We start from the raw sequence: 17,744 nt of genomic DNA on the forward strand, positions 1-17,744 counted from the left end.
CCCTTATGCAGATGTTATGGCGAGAGCGGTTTTCACGATCTTACTCTTTTATTTCCAGGGCTTCACATCTTGCCTCCAGTGCCGTTAGCCTGTCAGACCCCTCGCCCAAATCAAAGTTCTGCTCGCAAAGGGTTGTTTCCATCTGTTATTCTGCTTTCGGCCTCATCCACTCTTTTGTCCAGTCCAGTGATTTTTCTGCAGCAAGGATTCAGTGCCCCTCTGATATTCCCTGTTCATGGCAGCGAGCAGCTCCTGTAAATCGGCTTGGTCACTGCTTGTTTTTGGAGGTCTCCCCTTGAGTCCAGATCCGTCGCGTGGATCATGGCTTCAATGCGGTCGCCTCTCGGCTTGGTCTGCTGTCCCTGCAGCCAGCATGGTGGAAATATCAGCCTTCTTGGTAATTTTTTACTGGATTTGGCCATACTGTGCTCTTCCCTCTGCTTTGTGCCTCCCCAGCTGCGAAGATATGACCCCTGCCCACCAGGGGTGGCACTGGTGGGTAGTTGGCGCTGGATTGCACTCTTGCAGGGCTGTAGGTTGTAGAGTCGACAGGGGGAGGGGCACTGGCTGCTGTTGCTTGTAGCCTGGAATGCTAGGTGGGAGGCTCCTCACTGGTGCTGTGCCTGGGGAATCGGTGTGCCCCCATGCTCCCCCTCTCCAAGAAGGTGGTGGTCCGGGAACACTGCAGCAATCAGATGGACAGGGGTGAGGGAGCTGCAGTAACACCTCGCCTCTAGTGGAAGTCTCACTGGTGCTGTACCTGGGGAATTGCTGTGTCCCTAGGCTCCCCCTCTACAAGGTGGTGGTGGTCCGGGAACCCTGCAGCAATTAGATGGGTATGGGTGAGGGTCGGGAGCTGTGGGAACCTCACCTCTAGTGGAAGTCTTCCTTGTCCGTTCCACTCAGGGAGCCTCTCCAGCCTGCTAAATTGATCAGGCACGATCCCTTGTAAGCCCAGCAGCCTCTTTTCATGCTGAGCCGGGACGCTGCGACAAGCACCCGGGCTAACAAGCCGCCCGTCATGTCCACAGGGGGAACTATGGTCCCCAGCCAAGTCAAGCTTCCAATTCCCCTTGCCGGAGAGACACATCATGCCATGCCGTTCCTCCGCACTGGCGGGGGCAGGCGCTCAGAGCCTCAGGGCCGGTTGAATTGCCTCGTCTGCCCCCGCAACATCAGGGCACGCAACAAGGGACACTCAGTCGTGCAGTCTCCTCTCCACGGCCTCATGGGCCGCCGGCTCCGGCCTGCATCGCCATCTTAAGCCTGAGGCTTGCAGCCAGAGTCCGAGCGGCTGTCCCTGCGTACGGCGAGCCGAGCGCTCCCTGGTTGCCCCCATTAATGCACTGGCCTTAGCGTGGGCATCCCAGTGCCTTGTCCTCCCCCCTCCTCCATGCCTGGCCCCTCACTCCCTCCCCCCTCTCCTCCCCTCATGCAACCCGGCATATGTCATACATCACATGTTGGAAAAAACAACTCAGACACTTTGTAAAGTTGGAAGATTAAAATGCCTCAGCAGCTTTATTTTGCATAAAGTCTTGGAGTTATCTTACAGGCGATCCGTAATTCACCACCACAGGTATACTACTCTGTGTGCGGCTACCTAGGTATCCCTTGCCCTCCCCCCCTCTCCCTTACCGTCCTCGTCCGGTGGACGCCTCAGGTTGAGCCCGGCCCTTGCTAATAACCTCTCTCTACCCTCGGCCGTTTGTAGATTTCCCATGACCAACGTCTTGTACCCGCCATTTGACCTATACCTCTACTCAAATTGGGAATTCTTGGTATCCTGACATTCCTAAATTAAAGAATGGCGCATCCTAATCTTTAATACAACTATTGTGCGCCCATAATATCATACTTAAATGCTGCATTTATTCGAACCTACGAAAAAGTGCCGCGGCAGCCTAAAACCGTGAAAACATGCGCCCCTACTCGACTTTAGTACCCGTGGCGGCCATTGTTTTGGGCTCGTGAAAGAAACAACATGCTAGATCCCCCCAGTAACTTCCCTCCAACACACAATTAAAACACATGGCGCGGCGGCCAGCCATCGTCATTGAAAAGAACGTGTTGCACTACCTCCGCACGAACATACTGGCTTTGCTTTAAATGCATGGCGCGGCGGCCATAGAAATTGGAAACAACCTGCTGCATTCATCCACCACCGGAACACCATGCTTTGGCTTAGTAGCACGTGGCACGGCGGCCCTCGCAATAACAACAACATATCACATACCTCCAACGCATAGTTAAAGTTACCGCCTACAAGGGGGGCCAGCCCGTACGCACAGACTATGAAACATATTCCTGAGAGGCGGCGCCAGCCATGCCACCTTCGCTGGCGCGTTCGCCCGCCAATCGTAGCGCAGCCTGTGAAAAAGCACAACCATTAACTGCTCTAAAAACCTCTCGCTGTACCGTGTATCAAAATTGGAAGACACCAACGATCTGTGATTAAATTACAGTTGCACGTTTCCCTCCCTGCAAATCTTGCGATATGCCCCCGCCTGCCACCGGCTTTGTACAAAGTCCACCCACTCGCCCCAAATAATCAATTCCCCCAGCCTACCTCTATGCGCCTCCACCTCCTGCCCCTCGATCGAGTTCCCCCTGATGTGCTGCGCGGTGATGTATGCAGTCCCTATTTCTCCCCTTCTGCTTTCTACATTCCTCCATTAATTCTAATTCGAAGTTGCCACTACAAGGGGCGACTTACCCCCACCCGCAAGTACCTGCCCGACGCATTAGTGGGTATTTCCGAGGCTTTGCCATACTGCATTCTGGGGCATGTATTTTTTATTTATTTTTTTTGCTGGCCTAACCGGCCGGGACCAATGCGTCCACACAATCAAACCGGGCATCAAAGATTAAAAAGGCCCATAAAGAAACTCCCTATGCCAAGGCCCCGACACCCCTTGCTCACCAACAGAACATTACCTATTTTGCAAAGCGAAAGCAGCAGCGCTTTACCGAGTGCACTTTAGGCCAGAAATGCATTTTTTTTTTTCAATAAACATACGAGACTGCCGCGGAAAGCACTCTATAACAGCAACCTTCCACTTGTAACGTGGTCTTTTACCACATCTGCTGGCAGCCAGAAATTCTGTAACACGTTGCTGCCTTCCTCCTTATTTAAATCTGCCCACTCGATTGTAGAGATGTCGCGAGAGCCCCGCTCTCGCGAGATCTCGCCCGCGCCCGCAGCTCCGCCCCCGCGCGCTACGCGCGCATTACGGGACGAGCTGAGGACACGGACAGCTGCGTCTTCCCGGCTCCTCCGAGCACGGGATTAATTCAGCATTAAAGCTACAACGTTAGAGCTACTGCAACCCTGCCCCAGTTGGCCACGTTGGCCTTTGCCACTTAGGGCCTCGTTTATATGAGAATTGTTCCAGTGTAGCCACGTGAAATAAAGCACTGGTGAAACCCCTGCCTGGCTCCGGTCTTCCTTCAAATATCAATATACTACATAAATTGGCGACGAGGATCACCACAAGAAACCGCGCAGAAACATGCAGGGAGCCACACCGCCACCACCCTTTCTACAAACGCCAGGTAGGCCTACCATCCCTTGGCCACAATGGCAGCCCCTGTTCACGACATACATGGAGGCTATGGGTGGTGCAGGATTTTCAGCGGCGAGACGCAGGGCCATGCTACTCAATGCCCTAGGGGTGGAAGGGCAAAGAATATTCGAGGGCCTTACCCCGATTCTGGTAGATGACGACAATGATGATGTGTTCAAGGAGGCGGTTAGAAGAATCATTAAGAGGTTCGCCAGCAAAGAGAACACAGTACTCCATAGAATAAGGTTTTACACTCGAAAACAAGAACAGTCCGAACCCGTCGATGACTACGTCACTAAATTAAGGGAACTAGCAGCCCTGTGTAACTTCGGCACCAATGCGGAAAACCGTATATGCGACATGCTAGTTGTCCACACCAACAGTCGGAAAGTCCAAGATAAGTTAATCCTCGAAAAAGAGCTACAGTTAGAGAAAGCCGTTGAGATCGCCAGAGCGGTAGAGGAAACGGCGGGAAGAAGGAAAGAGTTTACAGGGGCCCAAGTTCCCACTGAAATACAAGCGGTGGGATTCGTCCAAGAAAGGAAAGGTTTGCACCGGACACGAGAGAAGTAAGAAACAGCAAGAAAGAACCCCTCAAGTGTCATAGGTGCACCAGCACCAAACACCTGGCTTTTGACAGAGAGTGCCCAGCCAGAGACAAGGAGTGCTCCGTCTGCAAACGCATAGGACACTTCTCGATAGTGTGTCGATGGAGGAACAAGAAAGTCACCAGCCTTACCACAGATCACACAAGGGAAAGAGAATCCTCTTCAGATGAGGAGGGAAGACCCACAGTCATCATGGTGAACAGCACACGAGCCAGGAGAGAGAAGCCCCACTGCGTGATCAAAATCGATGGAAGGGAGACAAAGGTCATGGCAGACTCCGGTTCAGACCTCACCATCTTACCCCTTCGGACATACAAAGAAATGGTGGGTAAAGAGAAAGTGGAAGTACTCACCACACGACACAAGCCCACAGTGTTTGGTGGGGCCTCAGTCGAACTGCTAGGGTATATCAACAGCAAAGTCGAATTTAAAGGAAGAGAAACCATCACCAGGGTCTACTTCAGCCACGAAGGACCTGCAGTGTTGGGCTGGGATGATCAAGACAAATTAAAAATCAGACTAGATCCCAGCACAGAAGAGCAAGTTCTATCAGTCAATACGAGGAGCGGATCCGTTGTCAAGAGCGATTACCCAACACTTTTCTCGGAGGAGCCGGGGCACATTAAAAGCTTTATTCACAAAATTGTGCTAAAAAAAAATGCTGTCCCTGTCAAGCACCGGGTGAGACCAGTACCGGCCACAGCAAGAGAGCACTGGTGAAACCCCTGCCTGGCTCCTGTCTTCCTTCAAATATCAATATACTACATCGATGTCCTAAAGCCCGGGCGCCCCCACTACCTGCCCACCCCCTTGGCCTACCCCTCGCAAATCTCGTTGCCCTCCGATACAAGGCCATCAACCTTTGTAATAAGCATCTTCCGTCTGGCACTCCTTGATTTGCGCCCACCCGCACCAAGCCTCCAAACGGTCCCGCTTTCCCGGCGCAATCACGCATGAACCCCTTGGACTCCCTAAACTTTAAACGACCGTGCGCATGTACCTGCCCCCACGCAATACCATAAACAAATACGTTATTCCCTCCGCTCATACCTTCTCTCTTTCCCTTTGGAACCCGACCGTCCTTATCCGACTATCCTTCAAACTGGAACAGAAGCACCCTGACGCAGGACACGACACTGGAACTCCTGGCCTGGACCCCACAAATAGGCCTGCTACTGGACCTTCCTTGCTTTGCACAGCAACAACAGGAAAACAAAAACACGATCCGGTGAGGCAGGAAACCGAGGGAGAATGTGATGGGGTCTAGAAAAAACCGTGCCTTTATGGGGCCTGCTTCTCCCTCGGTTCCCTGCCCCTCACATTTCGCGCGCTCCCGTCCTCTTCCGGGGGCGGGCTAAAGTGTCCCCCCCATATCCCCGCCCCCTGACCTGTTTGAGTCGTGGGGGGAGGAGGTAGGCTGGGCAACCCCCACTAAGGGGCGGCGCCCGCCATGCCACCTTCGCTGGCGCGTTCACCCGCCATTTAGGCGCAAACTCCCCAGGAATCGGGCGGAACCATCATCTGTAGGCGCCCTGAATTTGTCCGTTTCCGGGCTAGGGCCGGGAGCCATGCTACGTGCTCCCGGCTCTAGGCCACGCCCCCTGTTATGTGAATACTATAGGGCAGTTGGCATGTAGACTAAACAGATGAGATGATTATGCAGGGGTCCGATACTGTAAAGGGTTCCTTCGATGTTGCAGTCTATGCTTCTATGGTTATAATGATTCCTGAATTTGAGGCATTGTTTGTAACTGATACTCTGTGTGAGGGGCTAGTTTCAGTGAGATAGGTCTGATTATGACAGGTATAATATGTGTGTTGATTTAGCTTGGTGCTGATTGTTCAGTCAAATACGGAGAGTCCAACCAGTTATACGTTCAGGGTGTAGATGAAATACAATGAGCTGTGAAGTTATTGTGAGGATAGCAAGCACAGTGAGTTAAGATATGTTGGTGATTGATACGCAAAGCCTATATGGATTTAATACGAAGGCACAACTAAAAGTAAACAGCTGTAACACGTCTGCAGTATTGTGGAGGCACAAACACTGATTCAACCTCCCGAAACGATAGGGATACAGGCACACAATAGTACTATGCCGTAGTTAAGCAGTTGTAAAAGTGAGTTGATCATGCAGATGTTATGAGCATAGCACTATTAGAATGACTTATATTGTTTTGTATACCAGGAAGTACAAATAATCAAATCTGTCTGTGCGCTGCGTGTTCGTGTATCGATATTGAGTTACAGTTGTCATGGGTGACTTTATAAATGCTGTCAATCTAATATAGCTAATCTTGCTAGGTAGCAGGCAATACAGTGGGCCAAATATGTACTTGTGGTTGAATATAATTCAGTTATATACTAGATATGCTGGTTGTAGTATAAAAGAGTCATAGAAGTGTGGGACTAATGCAATGCGATGTTTGATTTATTTTGTCGCTTTAATATAGTCTGTGCCTGAGAGCGACTCCAGAGTATAGCAGAGGTGCTATGGGCGGGACAAGAGAAAAAGTAAACCAATATCCAGGAGGTTATATTTTGGGTATCCAGTGATCATAGAGAATACAATTACAGAGAATGCTATAACAGAGAAACAAAATGTGTTGCCATAGATCAGAACGCGTTGTGAGGGATATTTGTTGTACTTTTCCGACTCCGGCTCGATGGCCCTCGTCCATAGAAAAGATACTCTGTTTTAAACAAACACCCCTATTAAAATGTTTGTGTGATGCCCTCTGCAGACCTTTTAAGTTTCCCCATGCCATGTGCGATTCATCCAGTCCTATGTTTTTCTTGTAAGACAACTTCAAGTCTGAGAATTCCAGGAAAAAGCACGTCAATTGCTTTCTCACGTTTAGCAACTTGGGAGCTCTGTCTTGAACAGTGGCTCTTTCTTGGCAATCCGGTCTTGGATGGCTGGTCACATACTGATATATGGTTGCAAACATCAAGAGGATGAAACATAGAATTTCTGTAGATTGCAAGTGCCATGAATTCAGTTGTTATCTGAGCAAACAAAACTTAAAACATTAATTTCAACTAAAAAATGAAATGCATGCATTTAAACATGAACCTTTTCATCACACTCCTGAAGCCTGGCTTCACGTTTTCTGTGCTGCAGGAACTTGTTTGGAAATATTTTCAGCTTCATTCTGTATGTAAAGTGATTGGTAGTTTAGTAGCCTAGACACATGTTCTATAGCCTTTTCTAGACACCTGTGACTATTTTTCACAAGGCCAGCAGCACACCTGCAGTGCAGTATTGTTTGGATAATGCCAGCTAATAAGTCATGCCAGCTAATAAGCTGTTGATTATAATTAAAATGTCTCTTATGTTGTCACTCATACAGACCGGTTTGGACTCGGACAGCCAGGGAGAGTTCCCGCTTCCATGAATGCAATGAGAGTTCTTAGTACAAGCACGGACCTGGAGGCTGCTGTGGCTGATGCACTGGTGAGAAAACAACTGATTAACTATTTATTTGATCACATTTTGAGGTCAAGCTTGATATGAAAATAACCTGCATGTTACCTCTGTGTGACTATCCCCACAAACTTCAACATCCGAGTGTGTTCACTAAGAGGATATTAACAAATGTTCTGAATCAATGGCATTAAAGGCAGACCTGGTACAGGCAGCTCCATTCTGCTGAACAGGTCCTTTCACTCTGGACAGACATGGCCCCTTTGAACACTTTCTGTATTTAAAAAAAGTTTTCTCTTTGAAACAGAGAAGATCCACCAGGGCATATTCCCAACCTACTTGCTTGGATCACCCAGGTTCTCTCTGATACTGCGAGCAAGATGAGTTTAGAGATTAAACGTTGCTCCTCATGACTGCAATCCGTGACTACCAATCGTGATCACAGTGAAGTACATTGGCAGGGGGAAATTACATGGATGTGATCTCATGTTTTTCTCGCAGCGACCCGAAACAAAAGCAAAACTGCAAGCAGGCACAGGCAGCAATTTGGAGGGAGAGAACAACCCATATGCCAGCCAGCATGAGGTGACCAAACCAGAATCAGATGGCCACTGTGACAGGGATGCCCGATTCCAAGATGGAGGCCCACCTTTTAAAGTGTAGGCCTACACAACCACAGGTTGCTAAAAAATGAATCAACAGCAGTAGCCACACACAGACTGACAGAGGGACATACATACGAGTGGCATACTATTCCAAGTTAAGGGCGGTTAACAAGCCCATGAGTCTGCTAAAGCCATCATGGATACTAAAGAGGGACGAGCCCAGCCCAGTGTGATTGAGTTGGGAGGTAGGTTAACGCTGTGGCAATGGTTGGTGAAAGTGAGGAGAGAGGAGGAAGGAAATGATGGGTTTAGAGTAGGGAAAGACCAGGAGAGAGAGTGAAAGGAGAAAGATGAGGTAAAGGATGGAGTTGCAGGAGGGAGAGAGAAGTTCAATGAGTGCAGGTTGGAGAAGACAAAGAAGGAAGGACCGCGTTGGAGGAAGGTTTGTAGATGTGGGAAGTGGGCAGGTGTGTCCAGTATAGTGCCAGCATTAGCCAAGCCACATGAACTCAATACCGCAAAGAGTGCTAAGAGGTAAATGGCGATGCCAATGGTGCCAGATTTGTGAGGTGGCTAAAACAAAATGGTTAGTGAAGATGAATGCCTTGTATGATGGGGCATGCTTTCAGCCCCTGTCAAAATGGGGTTGGGGGCTCGCCCCACCCCAAAGTCCCGGCCGGTGGCAGAGTGCGGACAGAACAGACTCCCCTCCCTCTTAGCTGTGGCAGCATCCCTGCTGTGGGTGACATGGGGGTGGAGGGGTCTCCCCCTTCCAGAAAGCAGCTGCACCCTGGAGCAACGCTGGAACAGCAGGGCATTAAGAGGAAGGAATGCTGCGGGAGGGGACATGCTCAGCAACACTGACTGCTGCATACGTGGCCAGGATGTACGCAACACCAGTGGGTGCCATGCCAACTACAACACCGGCATGGCTCAGCCAGACTGTCTGCTGGAGCCCGCGCGACAAGGGGCCCACTAGCCCACCAGGGAATATATTAGATGCCTCTAGGGAGAGCTTCCACATCCCACTAAGCCGCCAGGGAATTTTATTAATAAAGACCTCACTAAGGGGCCCACTAGGCCACCAGGGTTACTTTATAGTTATAAATGCCCATAGACAGGGCTTGAAACAGCTAAACATCCCTGGGACCAGTACATGGCCCATCTTGGAAAATGTGCGGGGCTTACAAGCCTTCTTAAGCCTTAGCCAGTCCACCTCATGCCCCTGCAAGCCAAGTGAGTTATTGGATAGGGTTAGTATCGAATCCTGGGAGGGGATGGGGTATGAAATGTGTGTGTGTGTGTGTGTGTGTGTGTGTTTTGGTGGAGGACGTCCAAGATACCCGAGGAGGCGAGAGCAAAGGGAGTGCAGAGACTATTATAACGAGGTGGGTCTCTGTGTGAGAGTGTAGAGATAGTAGAGGTGGAGTAGTATTGATAGTAGTTGGGAGTAGAGGCAGTAGGTAGCAGGCGTAGTGTAGTAGCATGTGAGAGAGACACAGGCAGTGGAGTGGTAGTAGTTGGGAGTTAGAGGGTGATGGTGCGCATTAGTGAGTAGAAATATAAATAGACTAGTAGGAAGTAACAGTAGTAGGGGGATACTGATAGTGAGGGAAGATCAGTAGTGAAGGGAGAGTAGGAAGTGTGACAGAGTGGGATAGTCGGAGTAGCCAGTGGTAAGAGTAGAGGGAGACACAGAGAATAACAAAAAGAATAGCGAGAAACAAGGAAGTAGAGTAGGAGGCAAGAGAAGATAAGAGGTAGAGGGGTATGTGATGAATCCAATGGAGTCATCACAGATTTTCCGGCAGTGACCTCCTCCCATGTGGCCAGGGAACGGCAGTCGCTGCCTGATCCTGACCCTGTGGGTGGCTCTATGAGGGAAGATGATGTGGGGATTTTATTTCTTAACTTTCAAAGACTGGCACATCAATTTCACTGGCAGCACAAACTGAAGACCTGTTATTTAGCTACCCTATTGAAAGGAGAATTGCAGAACACATATTGGCTATATTATTTGTTTTTTTTTGTTTGTGTTCTAGTTTGTTGCAAACTTTTTCTACACATAAAAGAAAAGGAGACATCAAGCAACGTTTATCTTTCCTTACGTTAAGATACACCTCTATCCATTCGCAGTGTTATCTCGAACGTCATTCATGTTGCCGTCTACCGTCGTTATTCATGTCTGATTGATTCTCCATCTCAGACGTTTCCAAAATGTTATTGAGAAAATGTATACCTGCACATACAAGCAGTGTTTTTTCACCTAGCAAAAAAGTTCCACCATTCGTCCATAGTTAATGTACCTGAATTTGTAATGTACTTTCTTAGATATAGTATTGTCTGTGTCCTTACGGCCGGACAGATAACTAACAAATGTTTTACTGATTCTATATTCATAGCCAGTTTACAAAATCGACAGATGTTGTTGACAGTTAGTTTGCTTCTAAACATGACTTCCTTAGTAAGGTATAGATTATGTTTTATCCGTAGGAACTGATTACGATGTTACCTGCTTAGGCATTTCTGCAGCTATCTTGGCACCGTGTTTAGTGTTCGCGGTTCGTTGAGAAAAAGCCTCAACGCTTTGTCATTTTCTCTTTGTTCAGCTTTTTCAATCCAGACTCTGTTGTAACTTTTTTTTTTTACTTCATCAGGATTCCCCATCAAGATTTCTTGATCCGTGTCCATATATTTGCTGTTTTTTGCATATCTCATTCCATTCGTTCAGCAGCTATATTTCAAGGACGTTCGTACAAGTCGTTAGAATGCGATATGGTGCAGCTGCATCTTTCATTCCAAGCTTTCTGTATAATGAGGCTTTTCCATAACGTTATTCAATAAAGTGATTGTATCTATAACAGTCACAGGCACAGATTTCGGTAATTGTAGGACACTTTTCAAAAAAACACCCAACAGGGTCCAGGTCGTCAAATCCATGCCTAAAGCTGCATCTACAACATATATTATTATTGGCATCAGTTTTTGTTTATAAAACATTATCAGAGACGGCATTGTGAATTTTCCATATCTTGCATGAATTATTGCACCCTGTGAGGCAAGCATTTTCGATTTTAACATATTTATCCAAATGGTTTCACCAAGTGTCTTTTTTGAATTGTATACCTAGGTATCTAATTGAGTCAAGATGTTCTAATACTTAATTTACTACTTTCCAAGTAAATTAGGTAGTCTTCTTACGTCCATGTACAATGCTTATAATTTTGGACTTCTTGCTATTGATGGTTAACTCATTTTTTGCCATGTCTTCTTCTTGATGAGTCTGTTTTTGTTGAAGTACTGCTTGGGTACGGTCAATTACCACCAGATCATCTGCATATACTATCCAAGCAATATGTTGTCCATTTATTTTTGGTGGAGTGTCAGCGACATTTTTCAAGGTCATTGGCAGGTCTGCTAGGTATTGGTTAAATAGTGTAGATGCTAGGGGACAACCTTGTTTCACACATGTTTCAGTTTGTATTTCTGATAAGTTACCTTGTTTGTTTAGTCGTATGCAGATGGATGTATTGGTGTGAAAAGCCTTGATGATTTCTAGCAATGCCTCTGGACATTTCCAGGCATGCATTTTGTCCCAAGGTTTTGACCTGTTTACGCTGCCGAAATCTTGTTGGAGATCAATAAAGGCAAGATAAATTGGATTTTTTCTTTTTTTTTTTAAACTCTTTTTATTGAAGTTTACAACAAGTCCAAAGAAACAAACATTCCCTCCCACCCTAGCCCCCCGCCCCCGATTGACATGCATTTAAGATCAAAAACAACTTCCTTCCAGGCGGACCCCCCAGATTTATTGTTAGTCCAATAGTCTCAGACGTTGCGGGCACCAGATCCCTCTGTAGTCCTCTTTAAGAAAAGCCATTATTTCCCCTCAGTCCGCAGCAAGGTTCTGCACTTTATCGTCCATGGCGTAAGTTGCCCACTCCAAGACAACTATTTCCCAAATTTTCCGGAGCCAATCCTGGTACAAGCGGGTCTCAGAGCTTTTCCACTTCAGCGCTATTAACATCATACCCGCAAGAGTCAGGACCACCTTAGCTTTCTCCCTTCCCCTGTGTCCATCCCCCTCCGAAGCCCCACGGATGCATAAGAGGATCTGTACCGGTGTCCTTTTAGCTCCCGGGCCGAAGACCTGTTCCTGTGCCCTTTGTACCTCTTCCCAAAAGTGTTTGATTTTGGGGCATTTCCACCAAATATGTTCTGCTGTTCCTGCCAACCCACATCCCCTCCAACAGCTACCCGATCACGCTGGGAACATCTTAAGAAGCCGGGCAGGGGTATAATGCCACCCAAATAGAATCTTGTACCTCGCTTCCTGTAGCTGGGTCGCTCTAGCCAGTTTAGGTATCCTCCTCCATAACCTCTCCCACTCATCCCTACCGATGTCTCTACCTAGTACCTGATCCCATTTCTGCATGTAAGCCCACTGTGAATCTGTATGGGGGCTATCTAAAATCTTATATATATTAGAAATAAGGCCCTGCATTCCGTCATTGGTTAGAAGGAATCTCTCAAAGTGCATGGGTTCCCTTGTTGCTGCCATTCTGACTACCGGGGTAAAGAACCCAGTGTCTTATCTGTGCATATCGCAACCTTTCCCCCTCCTGTATTGCGAATTCTCGCTTACATTCTTCAAACGAGAGCAATTCTCCTCCCCGAAACATGTCGCATAGCTTCCTACAGCCTCCCTCTTGCCATTTCGCAAACGCACCTTTCTCCAGACCCGGGGTGAAATCTCCATTGCCAAAAATGGGGGTAAATGGCGATGGGTACGTAGTGATTCCCCTAGAACCCACCAACTTATCCCAGGTGTCCGCCATTAGCTTAGTTATTGTGCCGGGGTCTATGCTTTTTTGGCAGCCAGAGCACTTTCGCTAGATTGCGATGAGCCACCACCCTATCCATTCTCACCCAGAGTTTATCCTGCTGGCTTTTTTCCCCTTTCAACCATTCCCTAATGATTCGGAGCTGAGTTGCTTCATAGTACCGCCGAAAATTTGGTAACGCTAAGCCTCCCTCCCTCTTTAGAGCCATCAATAAACTACCACTCACCCTGCAGCTCTTCCCTTCCCAAACAAAATCTTTAGCCAGGGTGTCCACCTCCTTAAAGTTCGAGGGGACCGGCTGCGGGATCCCTTGAAATAGGTACAATAGCCGCGGGAGTGTTACCATCTTTACCGCCGCTATCCGCCCCAACCGCGATACCCTAAGACCCCGCCACCTTTGGTAATCCCTCTTAATTGCTTTAAGAAGAGGGGAGAAGTGTGCGGAATACCACCCGAAGATGAGTGCTTTCCTTTAGCTCATCCCGTTCCCTTCCCCTTAGCGTTAGATTTAGGACCTCTGATTTGTTAGCGTTAATCTTTAATCCTGAGACCTCCCCAAATTTTCCCAGCAAGGTCATGCTAGTCTGAAGCGATTTGCTCGGCGCTGGCAACATGAGCAACATGTCGTCAGCGAAGGCCGTGACTTTCTGCTGTCACCCCCGCCCCTGTATGGGATGCCCCGTATCCACGCCGCCTCCCTTATTGCCTGCAGAAGAGGCTCCAGATAAATCGCGTAGAGAATTGGGGATAGCGGACAACCCGGTTTTGTTCCCCTCTGCAAATTTACCGTCTGGAAGGGGTCCCATTCACCATTATTCTAATAGAAGTGGCTTGGTAATTGGCCTGGACCATAGTCATGAATTCTCCCCTGAAACCCATCTTCTCTGTTACACAGAACAGGTAGGACCACTCCACGCGGTCAAATGCTTTTTCCGCGTCGAGAGCCACCAGGACCGCGGGAGTCTTCGTTCTCTGGGCCTTTTCAACTAAATGGGCTACCCGTCTGAAATTCTCCGCTGTTTGTCTGCCTTTGACGAAGCCTGCCTAATCGGGATGTATCAGAAGAGGGAGAATGACATCCAACCTATTTGCCAGAATCTTTGTATATATCTTTGCGTCAATATTGATCAAGGCAATGGGTCGATAGACTGCCCTCTTTTCTGGGTCTTTGTGGTTTTAGGACGAGGGTCACCTTTGCTTCCTCCATAGACGGGGCAATTCTACCTGACTGCCGAAACGAATTAAACAGGGAGGTCAATAGGGGGGCCAGCTGTGAGATAAACAATTTATAAAATGCTGCAGTGTAGCCATCCGGTCCTGGGGCTTTGTTGACTGAGAGGGCTCTAATCACCCCTCTTACCTCCTCTTCCGTGATTTCTCTGTTGAGGGCCTCCCTCGCCTCCCTACCGATTTCCCGTAACTGTACCGATTGTAGGAACTGTTCCTGCTTATCGCTACTGGGATATTGGGATGCATAAAGGGAATCATAATACCCCGCCAAAGCCTCCTGTATTCCTTCGCGCTTTGTGACTTTATCCCTCGAGGCCAATTTCAGTGCCGAAATTGCATTTTTTGCCCTCTTTCCCCAGAGTAACCGTGCTAAAAGGGTGTCCGCTTTATTTGCCTTTGCGTAGTATTTTTGTCTCACCGCCAACCGCGCTCCCTATGCATTCTTGGTACACAGGAGTTCCAACTGCCCCAGCGCTCTCCTGTATTCCCGCATAGCCACCCGAGAAAGTCTTTCCTGCCGCCTGTCTAGCGCTTCCACCTCAGCCTCTAATTGGGCCTCCAAAGCCTTCAATTGTTTCACTCGGAAAGCAGCTGCTGCAATTAAGTCTCCCCTAATGGTAGCCTTGAATGCGTCCCACCTTACCCCCTCTCCCGTATCCTCCTTCCTGTTGACCGCAAAGAAGACTTTAATCTTCTCTTCGATGACCCCACGAACTTCCGGGTCCCTTAGGACCGCATTTGGTAATTTCCAGCCCCATACTCCTCTCACCCATCGACCCAGGTCCAACACTGCCGAGATTATTTTATGGTCCACTATTCCTATCGGACCCGTGTTCACCTCCTGGATACCGCCAACTAGACCCACCGAAGCCCATATATAATCTGTTCTGGATTGCAAACCAGGAACTCTAGATAAGAAGGTATAGCCCTCCTCTTCCTCCTTTAGTTCTCTCCATACGTCTCTCAATTCCAGCTCACCATTCTTTTCCTTCAATTCAGTCGACATTACCGCCCCTGCTCCCCTTACCCGTTTGCCATCTCTGTCCCTCTCCCTATTCCAAGCTATATTGAGTTCTCCCATCAGTACAATCTGACCCCATGATTGTTCTTCCAGCACTTTCAGAACCCGCAGCAAAAACTGTTCCTGACCGGAGTTAGGGGCATATACAACAGCAATGGTGTAAAGAGCGTCCTGATATCTCCCCCTGACTACGAGCAATCTCCCCTCTTTGTCCCTTGTTACTGTATCAACTCTGAAGTCAACCGAATCTCTAATGGCCAGGGCCACCGCCCTTGCTTTACTTTGCCCTGAAGCATGGAGAATCTGATCGAATCCCCGCAACTTCAGTCTTCCATGATCTTTGCACATAAATTGCGTTTCCTGAAGCCCCATAATGTCAGATCTTTCTTTTCTCATGAAGTGCTCCAGCTTTTTCCTCTTTAGAGGGGAGTTCAACCCTCTCACATTATGTGTTAGCCACTTAAGAGATCAGGACTTGAAATCTGAGCTCCCCTATAAGTCGTTACACTCCTGCCTCTCCCTCCCTTAAATGACTCGTCAACCCCCTCCCCTTGGCCCCCCCCCGCTTTCCCCCTGGAAGGACAATCCCTTCCCGCTTACTCTCCACTCCTAACTCGGGCATTTCCGCCCTTTCTGTTCCCAAAATGGTTGACCCCCCCCCCATGACCCCTAATGTCAATTCACCTTTTAGAGACCCACCACCCCTTCTACCGCTGACGTAACTCAGGAGTCCTTCCCATTCAAAAAGCAGGCCAAATGGGAATGTCCATTTATATTGTATACCCTTATCATTGAGAACCTTCAACAATGGGCTCATTTGTCTCCTTTTTATTAGTGTGCTGCTTGCCAGGTCCTGGAATAGTGTGATCTGTTGACCTTTGAACTTTATGGGTTCCCGCTGCCGTGCTGCTCGCAGAACTGCCTTCTTCTAGGCGTACCTAGTAAATGCTGCCAGTACATCTCTAGGCCTCGCCATCTGACTTTTGACCATTCGCCCGGTTCTATGCAGTCGATCCAACTCAATCTTCTCGGGGCTCCCTTCGTCCAGGATTTCCACGAAAATGCCTTGAAGCACCGCAGAGTCAGTATTAGACACCGTCCTTGTCTAATACCGACTCTGGCAGCATTTTCACTCTGGTAATGATCTTTAGGGATCTATTTTTCAAATCTTCCACTTGAATTTCGAGATTTTGTGTTGCCACATCCTACCTCTCAATGGCTTCGCTATTGGCTGTTGTTTCTTCATCTACTTCTTGAAGGCCCCTTTCCAGCGTATCATCCTCTCCCCCAATTGCCACATCTCCTGTCTTATCTCCCCTAGGGCTTCAGTCAGATCTGCACGCATCAATCAATGATCTTGGAAAGTTTTGGCCAGATTGGATTGTAGTGCGTGTAGCTCCCCCAAAAATTCCTGTCTGGACATAAGTTTGTTCCTCCGAGGTCCCTCGGGCAGGATCCTCCCCCATCCTCTCTTGAAAAGTCCCATGGCCCTCCTTTGGTGTATGCACAGGCCAGATTGAGGGAGTGTGTCCCAAAGCCTGAGCCACTTCCCCCCCTTTTCCTTTGGTTTTCGTGGTCATGCTGCTCCCTTCCCAATCCTTTGTGCCTAAATCGTTCTCCCGGAAGACTGTCCGTGACCAAACTTCGTCCCCCAGAACCTCCTCCGAGCCGTGGAAAGTCTGTAACTTGTCGCCGCCGGGGGTCGAGGATTTTGCCTCAGAGAATCACTTTTGATAAGTAGGTCGCCGAAAGATAGCAAGGGGGGAGTTGTGGACTGCCAACTACTGCTCCTTTAGATCCCTCAACCCCCTAGGTTGCACCAGGTCTGGCCTCTCCCCAGGTAGCTCCGCACTAACTCTCACTCTGCGCCACCATAAGCAACCGGGGGAGAACCCGATCTTCTGTTGGACTCCCGCTGGAATCTTCTCCATTTCGTTGGGGCGGGGGGCTGGGGCAAGTCGGTCAGGCCCGACACCAAAACTGTCACAATGCCACCCTTCACGGCGGCCCGTGGCCCCGTGCCTCTTGGAGCGTCCCTCTACCTCTCCTCCAGCTGCACGGTGATAGCAGGTCCCCGCATGGAAGGAGGCTCCAGAGCCGCTGTTGGTCTCCTCTCCACCCCTCAGCCCGTCAGCCGCTGCTTCCCTTCCCCTGCTGTGGGGTTGTAGGGCGTCTTCGCGCAGCAGAGCTCCCAACCGCGCAGCGGCATGCCCGGTGGGCGGGCATGTCCCCACGCAACTTTCCTCGGCTCTCCCGCTCCCTCTGGCCGCCTCTAGAGCCCCGCCGTACCTCTTCCTCTGTGGGGGCACCTTCTCCTTCTTAGCCTTCTCCTGCCTCCTCTTCGCAGCGCCACCTTGCCAGGGCCTCTCCGGGCGCTCCACTCCCTGCGCAACGCCTGGGGGGGGCAGACCAACGGGCCGCATCCGCGGGCTCACCCGCTCTC

At 49.1% G+C, this 17,744-nt stretch overlaps 1 protein-coding gene across 35 annotated transcripts in view; it reads left to right on the forward strand.

Annotated features, from left to right (window-relative positions):
- CLASP1 (cytoplasmic linker associated protein 1) overlaps positions 1-17,744 on the forward strand; it is a 2,584,612-nt gene that overhangs the window by 1,357,445 nt on the left and 1,209,423 nt on the right. For all 35 annotated transcript variants that reach the window (XM_069616701.1, XM_069616702.1, XM_069616704.1 and 32 more), the window contains one exon: positions 7,528-7,631. In XM_069616701.1, the coding sequence (XP_069472802.1) occupies positions 7,528-7,631 (104 nt within the window). The remainder of the gene's footprint in view (positions 1-7,527; positions 7,632-17,744) is intronic.

The sequence above is a fragment of the Ambystoma mexicanum genome, chromosome 9, assembly GCF_040938575.1.
Source record: "Ambystoma mexicanum isolate Mex_15411 chromosome 9, UKY_AmexF1_1, whole genome shotgun sequence".
Classification (NCBI taxonomy): domain Eukaryota; kingdom Metazoa; phylum Chordata; class Amphibia; order Caudata; family Ambystomatidae; genus Ambystoma; species Ambystoma mexicanum.